General features: G+C 39.7%; 1 protein-coding gene across 1 annotated transcript; it reads left to right on the forward strand.

Annotated features, from left to right (window-relative positions):
- Nucleotides 1–6,676: 6,676 nt before the first annotated feature.
- On the forward strand, nucleotides 6,677–12,623 carry gm2a (ganglioside GM2 activator). Its single transcript, XM_084550202.1, has 4 exons — nucleotides 6,677–6,912; nucleotides 7,620–7,772; nucleotides 9,550–9,732; nucleotides 9,842–12,623. Exons 1-4 carry the CDS (start codon nucleotides 6,805–6,807, stop codon nucleotides 10,007–10,009), a joined length of 612 nt encoding a protein of 203 aa, XP_084406328.1. The 5' UTR covers nucleotides 6,677–6,804; the 3' UTR covers nucleotides 10,010–12,623.
- Nucleotides 12,624–16,998: the final 4,375 nt, after the last annotated feature.

Genomic DNA, 16,998 nt, shown 5'->3' on the forward strand with positions numbered 1-16,998 from the left:
CACTCATTTTTCATGATCCCGATCCGTGCTGAAGGCTTCCGTCGTCTCAAAATGTCGCCTGGCCTTTTGCAGTAACACCGTCATGATTCACTCTGCTCCTGCTGACTTGACGGCGGACCCTCCACAAACAAAGGCCAAAAAAAGGCCCTAACTGCTCGTTTTCGCATCCGAAGGACCAGATCTAAATATCCCTTCTTGTTGTCCTATACTTAGGATGAACAGCTGTGGAGAAGTCTGGGTTTTGGATGTTGGAGGCATGAACCGTGGGCAAAACATAAACTGAGGAAACTTGGCTTTACTCTGACAAAGGGAAAATAACTGATAACATTTTCCATCATTCTTTCCTCCCTCTCATCCAACCTCAACTGAAGAATGATGATCATTATTATTATTTTTGACCAGAATTCAAGTTGAAACCTTTTCTCTTTGCAGGACAGATGCACAGTGGCCCTCTGAATGACCACAGTCAATAATGGAGTATCTGCAGCGCTGCGGCGCTCTGCGCACGCTTCGTTTAAAATGGTAATTGGAACTCGTAAAGTATTCAGTGACCTCCTGCATAGCAAAAATACAACAGTACACAGACAAAGAAATCTGTCCCTTCGGGTTTAAACAACCTCCAGAGGACAGACTCTCTGAACGCACAGTCTTTGTTTGCATACATGGTAGATTATACTGAGTAGCTCCAAGCACGTGAGCAACGCACTGCAGCAAGATAAACAGAAAGAATGAAATAGGAGTGATAAAGACTGGCTTCAGACTGCTTGATTTGATGTTAAATATGAGAAGACAAAAGGCTAGATCTCTCAAAGTTAAGTTTGTAAGAAGTTAGCGTCACAGTTTTAAGATTAAAAGTTAGTTTATGCAAACAGGGACGTCTGCACTGAGGCTGCCAGGGTGAGCGGTCCAATTCCCTGTGTTGCCCTGTGAGTACTACACTTTGTTCTTTTACCTATAAGACACATAATCCCCCATCCCACTTATCAGATCTGAGTGTACGGACTGGCACAGGTTACTGAATTATCTGTGACAACTTAAATACCGGTAATAATCTAATAAGATGTAAACGACAGACTGAGCAGTCGGTCCAGGTGAGTTGAATCTTCCTTTCGGCCAAACTCTGCCCTGCAGGCTCCTCCGAAGGACTCTGATCAGGATGTCTGGACTAACATACGAATGAGTCGTGTTCAGTTATAAAAGCCACAAGACGTTGTGTCCTTTGTGACCTTTATTATCCGGCGGCCCATCAGCTGTTTATTAATTCATTCAGACAGTCTTTATCTGCCTTTAAACCCAACGAAAACACCCCGCAGTGACCATTCATCTGGTTTGTGTTCAGGTGGTCGGTCGACGGTTAATGCTTCAGAACAGGAGGACTGGTGACACAGCAGCTGAGGGAATAAACCTGAACATGTCCATTACAGGTTGTAGCAGACGAAGCTAGGCTATATAAATTTAAATTAAAACTGTATTTTAGTGCAAATTCCAGGTGACAAACCAACTTTTGGCATCATGAGTTTTCATGGAGTGTATAAACGATCCATTAGCTTTAGTCTCATTTGCCACATTTATACCAAGTATGAACCCAAGTCAGAGCATTTTGATTGTGCTTGATCTTAATATGCTTATTCGTATAAGGCATGACACATTTCTGTTGGTTATTCACAGAGCCACAGCTTCAGATAAAAGTAGGGATCTCTCAAGTGGTATCTGGGCCGATCCAGGCATTTTCAAAATGAATGGATTGATAAATGAGCAAAGATGACATGGGACCTGGCTCAAATTGTTAGATTTCTATCTTTACTTATTATCTGAAGTGAAAGTGTAAAATTAAATTGATTTAATTCATAATTTGATTTGTGTTTTCATAACTTTTCACGCAAGGTGGCTTGAAAATCGATTTCAGTTTTAACTCTGCACTGCACTCAGCTGAAGATACAACAAAGAATGTTGTGTGTTTGGAACAGCTCAGCTCTTTTTGGGCTGCAGCCTTTAACTGAATCTTTAGATATTACAACTTAACGACAGACGTGTCAACTGAGTCTGATTTTATTAATATTTAAGTCCCGGAACTGCGACAAAACGGAGGCGATGTTCACAGACAAGAAGGACGAAGAGGACGTTCTGCATCCAGCACATCTTGGCCCACTTTTTTTTTTTCCCGGTTATACCTGCAGTCTCACACACTGTCAGCTCAGATTTCCCTGAGGAGTACAGCGAGGCCAGCGGGTTCACCGGCACACTGCAAGGCACTGAGGCTGCCAGGGTGAGCGGCGGTCCAATTCCCTGTGCTGCCCTGTGAGTACTACACTTTGTTCTTTTACCTATAAGACACATAATCCACCGCCCCACTTATCAGATCTGAGTGTACGGGCTGGCACGGGTTACTGAATGCTTTGCAAACTGCAAAATCAAAGTGTCAGCAGCATGTTAGGATAAAATTATTACCTGCTGAGCAACAATCACCCAAACCTTTGTGTTTTTAAACTCTTGTTACCCAACTCAGGTGTATGTCATGTGACCCAATTAAAGTGTGGGCCTGTGATCATGTGATATCACCTGACTGTGAAGGTCAGCTGTAATCTGTGACCACCTGAGAGACCTCTGATTGCCGAATGAAGACCATGAAATGCAATTCAAAGCCATGAAAGCTGCCACCAACTCTGCTTTTTCTTTGTATTGGGGGTTTTCATCAATCACGGGTGTCAGGGAGAACAGTTGCTCCGTTGCTCAACTAATTTTTAGAATTTAGCTAATAAAACGTGTTTTAAAAGATCAAGCTGATTAAGTTGATTGAAAACAGAAAAAATGGGTTATTAACTTCCTAGAAACAGAAAAAAAATAAATGAATCAGCTAAACTATCATTAGCAAAGGCTACTTCACTAGCTAGCTTTAACTAACCTCAGTACAGTCGCTGCAGTTTGTTGTTTTTTACCTTTCCTTTAGCGTAAATATACTTCTAGGTCTTTTATCCCCAAACTATACATTTGATTGTAAAATAAAAATCTCATGTTACGCTCAATATTTTGTAGTAAATTAATTTATACATTAGTTAAACATTTCAATCACTGGTACTCTGCCACATAGGCTAGTTAGCAACATTAAGCTACTGATCTGTTGTATAGGAAAAACAGGTTAGCTACATTAGCTTTGGCTAGCTCTCTAGCTAGCTTTAGCCATATTACAGTCACTGCTGATTGTTTTTTTTTTACACTCTTTTATGATAAAAAACGTATGATAAAAAAAAATGTTTTGATACACGCTATATTTTAGACAACTGAAAAGAAAAACATTGTACAAATGCTTGCATACTAAACGCAACTGCTATTCTGCTAGTTAGGCTAGCTAGCATTTAGCTGTCCCCTTTTCCAGGAGACACGGAAAAGACAGTTGGCTGAACTAGCTTTAGCTAAAGCTATCGCAGCAGCTAGGTGTTAATTAGCCTCTAGCTACAAGACTTAATATGACATAATATGAACACAGAAAATTAAACATTTGATGGTTTATCTCGTAAGGAAGGATTCAAAACGATTCTGGTGTTTTCACATCTTTGATCAACATGTCAACGGTTTAATGCTAATGGTTAGCCTCTCACTTGGCTAATAGCTAGATGATAGGGAGCTGACATATTTTCTTAATAGGCTGAAGTTTCGGTTCCAGATTTCGCTATAAATTGCACGTTTAGAAGCCAACAATGGAATAATTGAGGTCCCTAAAGCAAGGCACTCGCCCTTAAAGAGGTCTAGGGTCCACTTCCTTCTGAATCCCCTGTTCTATGTAAAATCTTGAGATTTCAGCTTAAAACGTCAGATCAAATCTGATTCGAGGCTTTTATTCCTGTTTTTTTTTTTTTTTTTTTTTAATTAAATGCATTCAGACATTACAGCTCAGAATCTTCACACCTTTGTCTCCATAAAAAATGATTGAAATCATTCATAAATCCTGCAAAATCCCCGTTAAAATCGGCATTAGAATGAAGCTGCAATATAAAATTAACAGATAAATTTCCTCTCTGCGCTTAAATGGCGAGAGGACCGACAGATTTAGGGAGGGGTCCGGCTCTTTCATGTCTACAATAACCTCCAGGAGAAGCCGGCCGGCGAATTATTCCTTCTAAAATCAGCCGGCAAATCGTCCCATATGAGCCGAAAAGACGCACACACGGACCCCTTTGACACATTTACACGGTTTCCACGCAGGATAGCCTGTTTTTAAAGGAAATAATATTAGATGTTTTATGCATTTTCCTTTCTTTTTATCGTTACCTCTGTTTGCATGTGTGCGTCCCTCTCCTCCTCGCATCCCTCCATCTGCGCTGATGATGAGCAGGGAAGCATTTCACGGGGGAAAAAAAGGAGTGATCAAATATTCCCACTTGTGTTTTATCACCAGATTATTTGGTTGAAATGAAAAGAAAGCTACAGAGTTGATAATCTAGCAGCACATGTCTGAATCCGAGCCCATTTTCTTCTTTCAAACACATGGGATGGAGAGCAGCTCGGTGCTGCTGCTGCTGCTGCTGCCGGCGGACAGGATCCTCCTCCTCCTCCTCCTCCTCCTTTCACTGACAGCAGCATCATCTGGTTTATCTGAACCCCCCTCTCTTCCTCCTTCCTCATCTTCCTCTCTTCTGGCACCGCCTGCCTAAACCATTTATTTGGAACTGCAAGAATAATACTCGCTTTATGTTTCAGTTAAAATTTGCTTGCAAATTTTGGAACAGTGAGACGTTCATTGGGAAGCTAAGGTGAGTTCAAGTGCTCATGGAAGAGTCCGACATCCCATAAAAATACTGAGACCGATGTTGCATTCATATTCAGGTTTGTTGCACGAAAAACTGCAAGAAAAAGGTGTCTTTTTGATATTTGGCATTGTTTATACGTGCAGGAGATCACAAACTGCATTTTACACATTCATACACAGTTGACTGAGACAAATCACTAATTATTTATTTATTTATTTATTTGTTTTAAACTAAACAGGGCACCGAGTTGCATCCGATTCTCATTACATTGCTTGGGCTTGAAATTAACTTGTAATCCTAGAGGTGTACTGACTTTTGCACCTCACAAATATGTAATATTGGCTAATTTCCCTGAATAAACAATAGCCTACTTCTGTTTGATTTATTTGATTGGGTTATCTTTGTCTCCTTTCAGGACTTGTGTGAAAATCCGCTGATGTTTTGAGTCATTTTCATGCACAAAAGCTTTTAAACTGCACTGCATATGCTCTAACTCATTATCCGTTTTATACACCCCGAAAAATAACTAATAGAAGATGCACAGACTGTTAGAAATAAATACAGTATTATATTGTAATGTTAAAATATCTGAATATATACTCATCATTAGTTTAATTATAGTTACAACCATAGCTGTAGCTGTCCTACACCACCATCTACAGGTGATACTCCGTAACTACAGGAAACATTTTTTCTCTTCCTACATTGAACAAAATTGTCACAACAAAATAGCCAGCTTCTAAAATATGAATACAATCAAATATCTCTCCCATATGAGCAGTATTAATCAAATAAGAACAATACAAAACTTTTAAGACGTCCAGATTACTGCATTTCTCTGTACACCTATCACAGTCAGGCCGCCCTGAGCCTATGATCGGCTCAGAATATAGATTCCAGAACACTTATTGTGGATTTATGATGAATATAATTGAGATACACCATTCTTCTATGTTTGGGATGCACTTATTTTTCTCTTTTATTGCATTTTATTAATATTTTTGGCTTTTTATCAAAGTATATATGTAACTTGTTGCCATACAGTGCTGTATAATTAAATAGAGTTATTTATGAAGAAAAATATTCTAGCTAGACTGTGTGTTTACTATATGAAAAGACTAAATATGAAAATATGAAAAAAAAAAAATTCTATATGTTTAGATAAGCCTTTTTCAGTATTACCAGTAATTGCTGAAATTATTTAATAAAAGCAAGATTTTTTTTATGTATTTAGTTTTGCAATTTTTTCAGGGGAACATTCCAATGATACCCTAATTTGCTGACTACTCCTACAAAAAATGTGTCAACTAATCATTTCAGAAATATTGATAGGAGGGCAAATAAAAATACTGATGCAAAAAATAAATAAATCAATTAAACACACTTACTTAAAGTATGGTGAATGTCTCAGTCTGGAGAATTTTAAAAGGAAAGATAACATGACTTAAATCCCCCGTTTGTGCTCCTCAGGTATTAGCCACATTGGAGTCATACAGTTTATCATTGATTTTCCTGAAAGTTTTAAAATTGACAACCTCAGAAAACCCCAAATCATCATTGACGGTGGCTGATCCGATATTTTCAGAATCCTTAAAGACTTTTCTAAACATCGGGGTTAATAATTAGTTCGTCCGCTGAACGACAGACACGTTAATCAACGTTTCTGAAATTGTAGTTGATTGTTTTTTGTAAGGTATCCGGCTGGCCGCCATTTTTGTTTAAATCCGGAAACAGAGGAGTCGTTTTTTAAATAGATTAAACGTATATATATATTTTTAATACTTTAAGTTTCGTAATATTTTTAATCTACGTGACTAGATAATGCTTTGATGATTCAGAAAATATAATTTATACATTTGTTTTTAAAAACGAAAACCAAACCGTCACCTGACTCAGCAGTCACGTGACAGACCGCGCACAGTTGGTAAACACGGAAGTACAACATCTGCAGCAGCAGCAGCAGCAGCTGTAGAAATACCGTCGGTTTCTCTGAGCCAAGGGTCATTTTCACAGCTCTGTACTGCGGTGAGTTTCTCCTCCGGTGTTTCGAGGGATCACGATGGACAAATATTTAACTCTAGCGGTCACCGTGAGTTTGGTGGTGGCGGGACTTTCAGCTCAGGTTGATGGCAGCTCCTCAAGAATGAGGAAAGTCACTAAAGCACAGGTGAGTGATAGTTGATTTATTGCTGCTTATATGCTCCACATTACACCAAGATCTGATTTTATCTTATTTAAATCTTTAACAGGGTGGAGGTGTCAGTTTGTAACAGGAAGTAGCGTATTAACACAGACACATGTTCAAGTTACAGTCTTTAAAAGGAGGTTAAAAAATAAGGTTTTATTTATATGAGAGTGTAACAAAGAGCATGTAATTAAACTAATCAGGTTTTAATCTTTAAGATAGCTGATAAACAACTAATCAGCTGTAGCCTAGAAGTCTTTCATTTAATGGAAGATAAGTCTGTTTACCAAATGCATTATACTACTGTGAACAAAACAAGATAAGGTGATTACTTTATAAATTCACAAATAATTAATTTGAAAATTAACAAACAATGTTTTAATAGTTGAACGTTATTTTTTACTGATGTTTGCATCTGCCAGAGTCATTTTAAATGATGGTTTTGTCACTAAAGAACAGTTTTAAAACAGTTTTTTTTATAAAAGCCAACATCTGTGCTTTGCGTGAAAACCAGACGTGTGATGGATTCCTTCTCTCAGGTTTCAGGTTTGCTCAGGTTTCATTTTCTTATCTTATGAAAATGAGATCAAACCGGTCTGTAACTGGCAGGAAACAAAGATTAAAAGAAAACCCCCGACTCTGCCAGATAATCTGGTTTGTAAGTAAACGCTGATTTGTGTTCTGTTCAGATTTTGGGTTTCGACTGGAAGAACTGCGGAAAGTCTGAGCTCCCAGCCGTGCTGAAGACGCTGTCCTTGTCTCCGGACCCGATCGCCATCCCCGGAAAACTGACGGCCTCCGCATCTGGAGCCACATCTGTCGAGCTCTCTGCTCCTCTGGCTGTGAGTACATGTACAGTCCTGTCCCACCGCTCCTCTGTGTGCTATAAGTCATCATCCTACCGAGGAAGGAATTTGACAACTTGAGTTTCACTTCAGATGGAATAATAAATTCCACAGTTTGGTCCCTGCAAAACTAATCAATGCGACGTGCTGAGCAGAAGTGGAAACTAGTTTTACTAGTGTACTGAACACAGAATAATGGTAAGGAAAAAGGTGTAAGGCTAGATATTTATCTGGATAATGTAAAATAGATGGAAAAAGTCAGATTTATGAGACATTTTTAACGCCTAGCCAAAATAATTCCGTTTATTTAACCTTTTATCTGAGAAAAGAAGCCAAGAGTGTCACAGAAACACATTTAATTCAGTCAGTAAACAGCTTCCTCAGTAGGTGGAGTGCAGCCGTCTTCAGTGTCTCAGCAGAGCGGTTATTAAGCTGCTGGGTATGAGACTGTTGACAACGGTTTAATTGTCAGGTTGTTGCTGCTGATGCTCATGTGAGCGCCGCGAGATCAGCTCGGTTCACAGAGGTTTTTACGTCCTTTTATTTCTTATTATAGGCAAGAAAAGAAAACTCAGAGAAACTCAGTTAGAGCAAAAACGGAAACAAATAAATGATGTTGATGTTTTAAATCGAGGAGTTAACTCAGCTCCTCATGTCTTCAACGTGTTTTAGAGCTTTTAGTGTTGTCTGTTTCAAATCAGTCAAAAACGATAAATCAGTTTTACTTTCCGTGTCATCGAGCAATAAGAAATTCACAATTATGACCTGAAACAGTGGCTGCATTTTAACTGTGTCTGCAGGTTTTTATTTTATTCTGCACGCAGCAGAATTAGGTTTATTGTTCGGTGTTTAGTGTTTTAGGAAAAGAAACCAGGGCAGTCAGCAGACGTCATGCGTACAGTTAGTTATCTATGGCCACAATAAAAACCTTTCTAAAAAGTCATCCTCCTTAAATTTGAAGACGATGCTTTGTTTGAATGTATAAATGCACAGATCAAACTTTGAGGTGTTTTAAATGCAGGATGAGAATGAGTTTGATCATTTTATTCGGCTTTAACTTCAACTCTGCTGCATTTCAGAGGGAAATATTGTACTTTGTGACACCTGGAAACAATAAAAGAGACCAAACTAAGAGTCTGATCTGCACAGACTCACAGATGTTACCAGCTTTAGTGTCTTTTTCTACTTTCTGCAGCTTTCTCCTCCTCGTTATTTTTTTATTTCTTGACGCCGTACGTCTCCTTAATGTGTGTTATCTCTCTACTTACTGTGCCAACTTGGCTTTCTAAAAAAACTGATTTCAACACGAATCCTTTTAAATGTACGTTCTCATTCAGACTGACAGTAAAGACAGGAATAAAGCTGCAGGATTAAAGTGAAAGCAAAAATAAATAAAAGCCACTTGTGAAGCCGTCACCACAGATAGAGGATCTGTTTAACTTCCTGTTAGCTGCTGTGTAACATGATCGGAGAATAACACCCTCCCCTCCCTCTCTGTACTTCCTCAAAGCTCAGCTCTTATCATCCTCATTTTAAACACTTTATTTCTTTATCACTTTCATGTGTGTGTTTATTGGGTTTTATCTGTTTAACGTGTCTCATGTTGACCTCTAAATTGAGTATCTCATGGCATCTTTGCCATCTCCTCCCTGTTTTTTTGCACCTTAAAATGTCTGTACTTGCACGTTAAGCTGCTCACTTGTGCCTTAAATTGCCCCCCGGGGACAAATAAAGTTTTCTGAATCCTCCTCCTCCTCCTCCTCCTCCTCGCCAGGTGAACTTGACTCTGGAAAAGGAGGTGGCCGGTTTATGGGTGAAGATTCCCTGTGTGGAAGGGTTCGGCAGCTGCGACTACAAGGACGTCTGTGATATTCTGAGCCAGGTGATCCCTCCTGGCCAGGACTGTCCCGAGCCGCTGCACACCTACGGCCTGCCCTGCCACTGCCCCTTCAAAGCCGTGAGTCTTTCATTTTTCACTCAACAGGAAACTGGGGCTCGACTCTGACTCGAAACACAGGATTAGTTTGAAAATTTTAACTCCTCTGTCTCTTTCTTTGCCTCCTCAGGGCTCGTACTCGCTGCCTCAGTCAGACTTCTACTTGCCCACATTGGAGCTGCCGTACTGGCTGACTAACGGGAAGTACCGTGCTCAGGGCGTCCTGGGCGGTCAGGGCAAAGAGCTGGCCTGCCTCCAGGTCACTCTCTCCATTCATTCATCCAATCATCTTCTGTAACCGCTCATTCCTGTTAAGGTTCGCGCAACCAGCGAGCTTCGAGTTTTGTTTTGCACAATCGAGTGAGCAAAATCAGGAAAAGAAAAGCAGACGTTGCACACAGTTTTCACTTCACTGGGAGAAGGAAAATTTGGGGAACAAAACAGTGATAATATATTTTGTTAAAGAATAGCAGAACCTGAGTCAGATTTTTTGGAGCAAACGTTTTGTACAGTTACAGTTTTTCTACGCGCATCAGGATCCAACAAAGCTTCATCTTTTCTAGAGTTTATGTTCAGCAGCTGCTTCACTTTTCCAGCTGCAGCCGATCATGCTGTCATTTAAGGGCTGGTTTAAAAATCCACACTCAGCAGAAAACAACTTTTGTTTTTCGTAATTCTGATAAAAAAAAAAAAAAAAAAAGTCCTTATTTTTAAATCTGCAGACGACTTTTCTCTTTAGACTCTTTTGCAGCAACTTATTTCTGTTTTCTGGATCTGTCTCTTAACCCATTCAGGCCTAAACACTCTTCTGTAAACCCCCTCTCAAAACCTGAGGTTTTTCAGAATATGTCAACACTAAAACCTTAATTTCTCAGGCTCTGTAGCAGATAAAAACATGAGATAAAAAGCATTTGACAGCTTACTTCTTTGGCTTTCAACTTGACTGACTTGCTAGGGCATAATCTTCAAATGCATTTTTTTAAAAATCAATAAACTCCAAAAATTTTGAAAATTTTGAAAATCAGTAAAGATCTATTTTTCCAATTACTTCGTCAATATCACTTCCTTCACTTGAGTCAGCCGTGACGGATCGCTAGCACGGTGTTTAAAATTTTCGATCAAAACATACTCCACGTGTAGGCTTATTTCGACCAATCACAAAGCGTTTTATTAGTCACATGAGTTTAAAAAAAATCCCTAAGCATCTCTGTCACTCACCCCAAGAATATTTCAGCCAATCACAGTGCATATAATTGGCCATGTGCCTCGAAAAAGACGCTCAAAATGACACAGACGCGTTTGCCGGCCTTAATGGTAACTACGCACAGATGCGTGATCCGGTCTGAATGGGTTAAGCATCTCCAGTTTTCCTGAGCTGAGTGTCACAGGTTGAACGTTAAAATGTACGAATGAGATAAATGTGAAAAACGAAGCTACAGAAGCTAAAAGGTGGAGGTGTCTCTGGTCAGGTTTCTATTCAGATCTCTCCACCAGTGAACAGTTAAAACTATTTTTACTCTTGTCGTCATTTCTATATACAGTATTTACACTTATCTTCCAAAACATTAGGTACAGAAAGGTGGTAATTCCAGGACAATCATGTTGGGTGGATACAGTTTGTGGTGCTCTTTAACAATTTAGCCTAGTGACCAAAGTGTCAGAATAATAGGGACACGTGTCAATTGAGTAGTTGTAGAAAAGACAAGATTTAGTGCAGAGCTGTTATAATAGAACTCATTCACTAGTGTACCTAATGAACTGGACACGTGTTCAGAAAACGATATATTAACGTAGGATTTTCCACTTTGGTTTTTAAGTCAGTGTCGCAGATCTGAAGCCGATTGGACCGTAAAATGAAAACTGTCGCACTGGGACAACGGAAAGTTGTGTTTTTATTTATTTGGACGAGTCACAAAAATGAGATGTTTGATTTTAAACCTCATTACAAAAGGGAAAGACCGTCTTAGATGTTAACGTTCACTCATTTAAGCCAAAAAAGACAAAGTTTTATCCACGTAAATGAGGAAGAATCCAGATAAAAGACAATTAGCTTCAGGAAAAAAAATACAGAATCAAGACGACACCGGGCCTCTACTGAAGTGGGCCTCTACTAGAACCCATCTAAAAATGTTCATGTGGCTTTTTTCTATCTTCATTTACTCTGACCTAGTATTAACAAGTATTATCTTTAACTGTAAGGAAAAAATATCTGCTGCTCAGAGTTTCTGTATTAGAATATAAAAGTAGAGCTTCTCCTCAGATTTCATGATTTATTTTTTTTCTTTTGAGCTTTTGCAAATATTTGAACTCTTAGTTTGTCTCTTGAAAACAAATGTGCATGTGTCCAAATACGTTTCATTTCATTCACAAACCGTTTTAAATAATAATCTGATCAAATGGTGATGACGGTCGAACAGGACGTGGGACGGGACGCTGGTTCGGTGCAGAACTTCACGGTGAAACATGAGATTTTCTTCGTCAGTAAATACACTGGTACAAAAATAAAGAGCTAACAGCTTCAGTCTGAGCCTACGTCAGTGCACATATCTGGGAAAACATGATGCTTAATGTTTCTTTTAAGATTTATGTGATTTATGAATGTAAAGCACCATTTGGCTTTTCTTTTATTGTTAATTAATAATACGTTTAGCTTTTTAAAAGTGCTTTTTGTTTTGCTTTGTCTCATTTTTCATGAACTATTTTTAAAACCACTAAGTTGAGAATATAAGAGGTAAAATTAGAACTGCATTTGATTGTTTTATTCATTTCTAAGTGCCTGATTAGAGTAAAGATGACAATGAATCCAGAGGTAGATTTGTTTTAATGATGATATAGTTCTTTTTTTTATTTTTATTTTTTGTATGGCAATGATTCAACACTGTTCATGGTTTTTAATAAACTTCATTTCATGACTTGTCGATTGTCTTTTTCTTGCCTGCGGCTTCAGCATGCATCAAATTCCTCTTCGCTGTGATTTAAGTTTATTTTAAAAAGGTTTAATTTCAATTAAACCCTAATTTCATTTATTAATTCAGTAAAAAATAAAGATTAAACTGCACAAGAGTTGAAATTTCTCAGAAGAAACATGGTCAAACACAAAAGGGACAGGTTCACTTTTCACCACTAGATGGCAGCATTTCATATCATCTAGACATCTAGTGATGCTTTAAAACTAAATTTATTTTGTGCACCTTCAGCATCAACAGATAAAACCTTTAGAGACGATTCAGAAATCAGCGGACCAAAAGCAAAAACATCTGTTTCCATCTGCAAAGCTAAACTAAAAGCACAGAGGCTCTGTCAGTGGAGTCGTCTGATTTCAGGTCGGCGCGGCCGTGAATGTTAACAGGAAGCAGCAAAGAAAAACAGAAAACAAAAGGAGGAAAGTGAGGAATTACACTCAGACGGGGCGAACAAATCCAGCATGAAGGATGTCAGGACGTGACTGAGCATCGGTAGCGAGCATGACGCCGCAAAACTGCATCGAATTACAGCACGAAATAAAACAAATGGATGCTCTCAGTCATCCAGGTCGTGGTTTAACCAAAGAACCAACTTGTTGAGTTTCTGAAAGATGATGGACTGGTAGGGAGCTGGGGTTTCAATCTTTAAGTCAGGATTCGGAGGTCTATCTTCGCCTTAAGGACAAGGGACCCAGTGGACTGAGACAAACACAGTCTGAACATCTGTCCTCAAAATGTTTTACCCCACACACAGTAGCATTAATTGGAAACAGGATCAGAGCAGATTCCTGCAATCACAGGTGAGTATCTGGTCGGACGAGTGAGTTACTGATGAGCAACACCTACATTACATTCCTAATAAAAACCTAAACTCCTCATCAAACTGAAGAAGCTCCTCGGCTCGTACGTCCTGGAAAAGTTTAATATTCTGAAACTAAACAGAGATGTGAAGACTTCACACGTGTTTTTTCAACCTCCATGATTTTGAGGAAATGAAAATGAGAAGTAGCCCTGTGGGTCTGGAAATGCTCATTATGGTTTGTTCTGTGGTTTTACTGTTAACCAGATGAAAGAGAGAACTAAGAGTTTAGAGACCTGAAACCTGACCTTTCTACCAGGACGCGTCTCTGCCTCCACTATCAGGAAATATATGGTTTAATTAAAAATGGAGATGTCCCTGAAACGTCTTTAAACACTACAATGACTCGTTAAAAGATGCTACAAGGATTTACAAGTTTTATTTTATTGTTTCCACCGTCATATATTATAGTTTTAGTTCTTTTACCAACAGCCTGGTGGGTTAATGAGCAGATCTCTACCAGAACATGATCAGTTCCCAACGGAGAGGCCGCGTTTCACTGAAGCTACCGTTGTGGTCACAGCCCCCTTTATAGATGTGGGGCTGAGTTTGAAGAACAGCTGCAGACCACTTGTCCTCGGTCTAATCTCTGACAGGAAGTGCAGCAGCTTTTTAACCAGAGAGGCTTCAATTAAAGAGGAACCGCAGCATGTGGAGCCCAGATACAAACACAGATACATGAACTCTGATTACGCTTTAGTTATTATTTAAATCTGACCACTAGGGGGCAGGAATAAATCACTGTGATGTCCATTTAAATGTCCTCTCTAGACTAGACTAGCAACACTATACACCGATCAGACACAACATTATGACCACTGACAGGAGAAGTTAATAACATTTAAACCATCTTGTGACAGTTCAATGTTCTGCTGGGAAACTTCTGGACCTGGCATTCATTGGTGTGGATGTTACTTAGACAGCCCCTCCCCTCAAAGGAGTTTTTACTCCTCTTTTTTAAACCATCTGTCTTCTTTGGCTATAGTCTGGACATTGTTGTCTTCAAATGAGTGTCCCTTGTTCTTCAGGACCTGTAGGTGGACGGCTGCCTGAAGAATGAAAAGCCAACTCCCCACCAGTCTTTCAGAACTGAAGACCTTTGATGAAAATGTCTTTAAGAAACCCTGCAAGTCCAGTTCCCCTCGTTTCAGCTTGGTTTTCACTGGATATACGAGAACCTTCCCAGACATGCATCTATTCTAACTTTGCAGATCTATGAGCAGTTTTATCCTTCTGATATATGAATAAGTACACGATAAAGTGCACAGAGAGTGAATATCTTCTTCCACTGCTAACACAAGTTGATGTCGAGAAAGCCTGCTGCTTCGTCTGCGATATCCTTCTGGAACCTTCAGGTGCTCTCGTATTTCAAACAGCTGATCGACTGCTGCAGGTCGATTTAGTCGAACGAGACTCTGATGAGTTGATCAAATCCACCTGAGACTCATCTGCTTGAGGAAATGCATCTGATCCCGGAAACACTTCTTTTTAATTTTAATCTAAACTAAAATTTTTTTTTGTTGTATATAAAAATATGACACACATTTGATGAACTCAACTATAAGTGCAGCGATATAAAAGCACACAAACTTTAATTTTATTGGAGACGACATTCTTTGAGAGGATTCGTCGGCTTTTCACAGAGAGACGATTTAATCTGAGAAATTCCTCCAGAAATCTAATAAGGATGCAATAATCATAATCATATGATGAAAAGTTAAAGGTGTAAATTCCTTTCTAAATGTGATAGAAAGCATCCTAAGACACAATAAAGAGGCTCCAGACGGAAATTAAATCAAAATCCTTATTTTGTTGCTGATCTGATTCTTTATTTTTTTTTCAGATTCAGACTTTGGAACTGGGTTAAAGTCAAATGTGCAGAAATGAGCTGAGAGTGAGGATAATGTTGTCAGAGCGTGACTGAGTCTGAACACGTTGTATCCGGATGCTTCTCTCACAGCTCAGTGTGCAGTTTATTCAGATTTATTTTATCAGAATTAAAGTAGCTCTGTGGAAACCAACCAATAGAGATATATACTTTTGTTTTTATTTTTATTTGTTCCTGATGCCGTTACGACCCAGATCCCTACTCAGGGAAGCAAGATTAAAACCAGATGTAATGTGTTTTTCGTGAAGGTTTATTGTGTTCAGTGGTCGAGTGGGACAAAGTGCAGCACTGAGGCTGAACGAGAGAAAGAAATTAGTAAAACTAAACTAAACTAAACATACACGTAAGTGTGAAGCCCAGCTCTTAGGACAGGGGACTGTCCACAGGGGACTGTCCTGTCTCCATTTCTGTTCCCCTCAGATCTCCAGTCCAGCTCTGGGTCCTGCCACCTGCAGAAGTTCTCTGATCACTCTGCAGTGGTTGGGTATTAGTGATGGACAGGAGGTGGAGTACAGGACACTGATAGGAGACTTTGTGGAGTGGTCCCAGACAAACCACCTAGTCCTTAATGTGGACAAGACCATGGAGCTGGTCATTGACTTCAGGAGGACACCAGCAGAGCCCATCACCATCCAGGGCCTGGAGGTGGAAGTAGTGGTCCGCTATAAGAACCTGGGAGTCCACATGAACAGCAGACTGGACTAGAGAGACAACAGTGATGCTGTGGACAAGAAGGGACTGAGTAGACTCTACTTCCTGAGGAAGCTTAGGTCTTTTAATGTCTGCAGCAAGTTACTGGAGACTTTCTACCAGTCTGTACTTTGCTAATTGATTCTCTAACATAAGTAGATAAGATGTTCACACCTCTCATTAACATCTGTCCCGGGATAGTGTCCTTGTTTTATTTCCTTCTCTCCTCCTGTGTCCTCCCCTTTCTTGGTCTTTCCTCATCTCCTTCTTTTATTACCTTTTCTTTCTTCCTCTTTCATCCTGTCAGTTCATTTCGTCTCATCTCCTCTCAATGCCACTCCTCCATTTCATATCTTCTTCTCTCCTTTCCTCTCCTTGCTTTTCTTTCTGATTTACTTTTCTTTCCTCTTCTCTTCTTCCCCTTCTCATCCTCTCATTAACTCTTTTATCATTTCATTTCATCACCTCTCCTGTCCTCGTTTCCTCTCCTCCTCTTTTCCTCTCTTTACCTCTTCTTTTTACCTATCCCGTCCTCTTTTATCCTTTCATTTTCATCGCCTCTCCTCTCCTCGTTTCCTCCCTCCCTCCCTCCTGTGCAGGACATCCTGTGTCTGACCTTCGCCATTGGGCTGTTCCTGCCACAGGAAACTCGTCCACAGAGGCAGGAGGGGGGAGGCAGAAAGGAGAGAGGGAGGGGAGGAACGTCTGCCTAAACGTTAATGGGTGGAGAAAGAGGAGGAGGAGGAGGAGGAGGAGGAGGAAGGAGCACAGAGGTCAGAGGGCAATGTGTAAACAAATGAAGGAGCAGAACAATAGAGGAAGAGGTGAACGGGTTCAGCTCTGTCACTGATTGGACTCGTGTCATCACCTGTTGTCATGTGGGATCG

This window comes from Chelon labrosus, assembly GCF_963514085.1.
Source record: "Chelon labrosus genome assembly, chromosome: 8".
NCBI lineage: Eukaryota > Metazoa > Chordata > Actinopteri > Mugiliformes > Mugilidae > Chelon > Chelon labrosus.

Coding starts and splice junctions, on each gene's coding strand:
- gm2a (XM_084550202.1), top strand. CDS start 6,805: ATGGACAAATATTTAACTCTAGCGGTCACCGTGAGTTTGGTGGTGGCG. Junction 7,773..9,549: donor AGCTCTCTGCTCCTCTGGCT/GTGAGTACATGT, acceptor CCTCCTCGCCAG/GTGAACTTGACTCTGGAAAA. Junction 9,733..9,841: donor GCCACTGCCCCTTCAAAGCC/GTGAGTCTTTCA, acceptor TTGCCTCCTCAG/GGCTCGTACTCGCTGCCTCA.